Here is a 5057-nt window from a genome sequence, read left to right on the forward strand (position 1 = left end):
CTTGGTTATTAAAGAAGTTATTTTTATTTCTGAAGTTAATAGACAAAATCTTAATCTCAACTTTTCTGTTCTGTATGCTTTTTTATCTAATAAAATTATATTTTAAAACTTATTTTTGAGGTTTTATTTTTTGCCTACAAAAATAAGTAACTTGTTAAAATGGTGGATCGAGTTGATGCCATTCTTGGTTCAATTATTAATAGTAATTGTCTTTTATAATCTGATGATACCGTGTTTCTGGCTAGCAATAAAGGGACCCGCAATAGGATATTTCGACGTGTTTTTGTTATTGTTCTTTTTAATAAAGCATATAATTACGATGGCAACGGTATTTTTTTTTTCGTGCGGCGTCGGATAAATTTTCTACAAAGATTTAAAATATGCATATTTTAAACTGTGAATACGAGATGTAAGATGTAACGCGCCCAGAGGGACAAACGGCACGTATGACGTTTTGGCGCCAAACTTGTACGCAATGTTTATTAGAAGCGGCGCAGTCGAAGTCGTAACGCGTGACGTCAAAATGACGTGATGCCAACTGCGAGCCATTTTGTATGCGCTCATTTTCAAACCAGAAAATTATAAACGAAATCTTGTTTCGAATACATTATTAATAAAATCGTAAAAATTCGATCTGAACAAGTATGATATTTTTAACGTTATTCTCGACTTGTGGAAATACCCTATTCTTGGTAACAAAACTAGTTCACGAAGCGAAGTACGCAAGGGAATAATGTAATTTGATAAATCGAATGATATGGTTTTTGAGAGAAATAAAAGTATGACTTAATGTGAGATCATTGTGAATGGATTACAAAATCAGATAGAAGGAAATAGGGTAGAGGGTGGGCTAAAATCATCCTTGACAAATAAATGTTTGTCGCATGGGGCGAAATCAACAGTTCATAATGATTTAAAATAGGCTGGTTTTTCTTAATGTTACATATTATTATTGCGATTTATGTTTTATTTCCAATTGTTGTCATTTTAATTTTAAGATCTAATAGGTTCCATGTACATATTTTAAACATGTTAAAGGTTTATCTGTTTTTTCTGTCTTGTCTGTAATATTGTTTTGCTCCCATTTAACATTTGTAAACACTGTTTGTTTTTGGCTAGTATTACCAAGAATGGTAAAAGCCATAATAAATGAAAAAAAAATAGGCTGAATGCTGTCAAAAAGCGACCCCTTAAGCGAATGTGTGGAAAAACTCTGTTCGATATGTGTACAAATGTCGAGATGCGTGCATCATGTAAGGCTGAGACGGAGCTTTATCGACGAAATCACTTAAGGAGTGCCTCTTTGGTTTGGAAATGTAAAGCGACGTGTATAGCGAACGGAATCGTCCAGTAACAAAGTTTGTTAATAGTATTTCCCGATGAAAAAAAATTTTTTTTTTTTAACAAAACAGTCCAAGTCATAAACATTAGCCAAAATGGAGTAATGTGATTTCAAACATTTTCCCGGTGGAATAAACAATACATATTTATTATTTAAATCTAATAATAATTTGGAAATCAAATAAAATGACCTATCTACATATATATTAAAAAGTCATAAACAACAAATTGTTTCCTGTTAAAAATGTATGTTCATGTTTATTTAAGGTCCATTTTTTTGTTTTTGATTAGTTTATTACGGGCAAGGTATTAGACTAGTTACAATAAAGTTGTCCATAAACAGACATATTTTTATTTTTAAAATATCTAAAATTGAAATAAAGTTTTTTTTCATGTAATTTAATTTTATATTTGATAATAACAGTAAATATATTTTTAAGATTTTAAGGAGAGTGCTGTGTGGAAACTGCACGTTACACTAAGTTTTGAAATAATATTATGTTATAAGTTTTAATAATATATTATTAGATAAAAGGAGTTATATGATATATGAAATTAAATTACACTTAATTATTTACCGTCATGTTTTGTTTCTAACCGATTAGTTTGTTTCTCTTAATACAGACATTAATTTATTGTGAATAGAGATGTATGGACGTTCTCAGCTTTCGAGATGGATTCTCGTCGGATTTTTAATTTTCAACAGCGGAATAAAATGGTAACTAAAATTATAACAATCTTAAACTATTTACAAAATTATCAAATAATGTCTGTTAGATAAAAAGTTTGTTAAGTGAATTTAATAAACGTTGATTTGCGGGGTGATCGAGTGAAGACATTTTATAATAATCAAATATATTTAAGGATGGTTTATTATGGATTTGCAAATTGAAATCATGGTGATTATTTTAAGGTGTAAAGCGACAGAAGATTTAGTGGTATCCGTAGCTCAAGGTGTTCTGAAAGGAAGGAAAGTAACAACCAGCCGCGGATTCGATTACAACAGCTTCCAGGGTATTCCATATGCTAAGCCACCTGTCGGTGATCTGCGGTTCAGGGTAAACTGGTTTCATTATTTTTCGCATGACAGGTTTCAAATACAATTTTCAAAAATCGACTATTTGTTTTCAGGATCCTCAACCAGCGGAGAAATGGGACGGTGTTTTTCAAGCGCTGGCTCCGGGAAGCGCGTGCCCACAATATGACTTCATGTTTCGGAATTCATATTATGGAGATGAAAACTGCCTCTTTTTGAATGTATACGTTCCTTCTTCCAAAGATGAATCCCCTTTACCCGTTATGGTGTGGATTCATGGGGGTGGATTCGTCGTGGGAGAGAGTGGTTTCTACGGCCCCGATATTTTAATTGAAAAAAATGTAATCGTCGTTTCATTCAACTATAGACTGGGCGCTTTTGGATTTATTTCATTAGATACTCCAGAAATTCCCGGAAACGCGGGACTTAAAGATCAATCGCTAGCGCTTAAATGGGTTAGTGATAATATTCACCATTTCGGAGGAGATAATTATGATATCACAATTTTTGGCGAAAGCGCCGGATCCGCTTCAGCGCATTATCATATTTTATCGCCGGTTTCTTTGGGGCTGTTTCATAGAGCGATTTTACAATCCGGCTCGAGTAACTGCCCGTGGACATTGCAGAGAGATCCAGTAGAAGTTTCTTTTCATCTTGCGGAAGTTTTAGGATTGAAATCGAAAGATAAAAAAGAAGTCCTTCAGTTTTTGAGGAGCGTTGATAGCGAGGATTTAGCGAACGCGGCTGTAACACCAGGACTTGGTGGAAGAATAATGATTGCATTTGGACCAGTTATTGAAAATGCTTCGCTCAGTTCTAATCCATTTATCACGGAAGAACCTAAAGCGCTGCTTGAAGCTGGAAAATTCAATAAAGTTAGTTTGGTTATCGGTTTGAATTCGATAGAAGGAACCGTATGCCGGATGAAAGGCTTCGCTCATATTCCAGACGAGGAAGATGTAGCTAACAACCGCTTCACGAATTTCAAACGTTTCATGTCGGAGAATCTGCTGAAAAAAAATGAACAAAATGGACCGGGAGCTATCGAACAAAAACTAAAGGAGTTTTATTTTCCAACAATGGACCATGTTTCGGACGGGTACACGAACATGCTGTCCGATAAAATGTTCGTTGTAGATGTCTTAGCTACACTGAAACAACACGCCGAGTATACTCCGCCAGTTTATTTTTACAAGTTTGCTTACAGCGGATCGCGAAACTTGATGCGGATCATTTTGAATCTAGATTATGAAGAAGCCGGTCACGGAGATGAACTTGCCTATTTATTCGACTTTCCAGGAATAAATCAAATACCTCTTACTAAAGCTGACATACTAGTTACAGAAAGGCTTGCGCTTTTGTGGACGAATTTCGCAAAATATGGGTAAGGAAATTTGTATTTCATTTATCACCTTGAATTTATCAGCTTAATTTTATGTATTTTGCTTTAGTTTTACTTTTACAACCCTTATTCCATTATGTATTTCTGAAAGTATAGTTTTCTGTCGACGAAACTAATTAATGCAGTAAAACCCTCCTTGTCAAACGACTATTAGGTATATGCAATAGCACACGAACCCTGATTATGGACGGGGCAATGCAATCCGAAACGTCAGCAAAGAGTGGGAACGACACACGGCGCAATAACGGAGAAAAGCTATTGTGTCTTTTAATATGCATCCAGATTGTTGAAAACCCCTGTTAATTTAGCTATTGATTAAAACTTGAATGTCATTTTTAAAAATCTTTTTGTTTTAAGGAATCCAACTCCAGAAATAACCAGTACTCTACCGACAGTTTGGAAACCAGTAACTTCTGACAATTTCCAATGTCTTCTTATAGATAATGATTTGACTCTCATCCCCAACCCATTTCAGCACGTTACAAATTTTTGGAATGAATTAAACATGTAATATTAACAATAAAATTATCTTTTTATTATCATAAAAAGTAATATTGTATTTTATCTTATTTTGTTTTATTTTATTTGGGAAACCAAAAGTTTTACATACATATTTATAGTCAAATCTGAAAGTAGACATAAATCATCCAGCATGGAGTTATGATTGTCCAGTTTAAAAAGGAAAAGTAGAATTGGAAAGAACTAAAATTTATTTTTTTAAAAATAAGAATCATATTGACGATATAATTTATCTAAATATTCAAAGTATGACAGCACATAAAGATGAACTGGGGATACTTTTGGAAACAAAAAGACCTAAATTAGTTATATTGAGTGAAACTCGTGTAACGGAAGAAATAGAAGACTGCGAAATTAGTTTCCAATGCTATAAAACCATAAGATGCAACTCGCACAGCCGACACACGGGAGGAGTGGTTGTTCTAGTTAAAGAAAAGATTGAATTTGATATTATTTCAAATAAACAACATTAAAAAAAACAGCATGGATTTTAGGAATCAAAATAAACAAAGGTTCTTCTATAAATAGTGGAAATTACTTTGTGTTGAAAGTTCTAGCACCTGTGAATTTTTAGAATACTTTGAAACATAGTGTTTAGAAAATATCACGGAGAGAGAATTTAATATTATTGAGGGTGATTTTAACATAAACATGAAGAATTTGGACAATATATATACACAAAGGTTAAAAAATACTATTGAATACAGTTGAACGAAATAACTTGTGAAGGAATATACGAGAATAACTCAAACATCAAGT

At 33.2% G+C, this 5057-nt stretch overlaps 1 protein-coding gene across 1 annotated transcript; it reads left to right on the forward strand.

Annotated features, from left to right (window-relative positions):
• Window positions 1-1988: 1988 nt before the first annotated feature.
• On the forward strand, window positions 1989-4290 carry LOC148276433 (esterase FE4-like). Its single transcript, XM_088234288.1, has 4 exons — window positions 1989-2059; window positions 2255-2399; window positions 2473-3761; window positions 4137-4290. Exons 1-4 carry the CDS (start codon window positions 1989-1991, stop codon window positions 4288-4290), a joined length of 1659 nt encoding a protein of 552 aa, XP_088090414.1.
• Window positions 4291-5057: the final 767 nt, after the last annotated feature.

Source organism: Micrasema longulum, unplaced genomic scaffold, assembly GCF_059751315.1.
Source record: "Micrasema longulum isolate JH-2025_06_02 unplaced genomic scaffold, ASM5975131v1 h1tg001218l, whole genome shotgun sequence".
NCBI lineage: Eukaryota > Metazoa > Arthropoda > Insecta > Trichoptera > Brachycentridae > Micrasema > Micrasema longulum.

Excerpts from the sequence above, each read along its gene's own strand:
- LOC148276433 (XM_088234288.1), top strand. The coding sequence starts at position 1,989 with ATGTATGGACGTTCTCAGCTTTCGAGATGGATTCTCGTCGGATTTTTA. Across the intron at positions 2,060-2,254 it reads TTCAACAGCGGAATAAAATG|GTGTAAAGCGACAGAAGATT; the intron begins GTAACTAAAATT and ends GATTATTTTAAG. Across the intron at positions 2,400-2,472 it reads TCGGTGATCTGCGGTTCAGG|GATCCTCAACCAGCGGAGAA; the intron begins GTAAACTGGTTT and ends ATTTGTTTTCAG.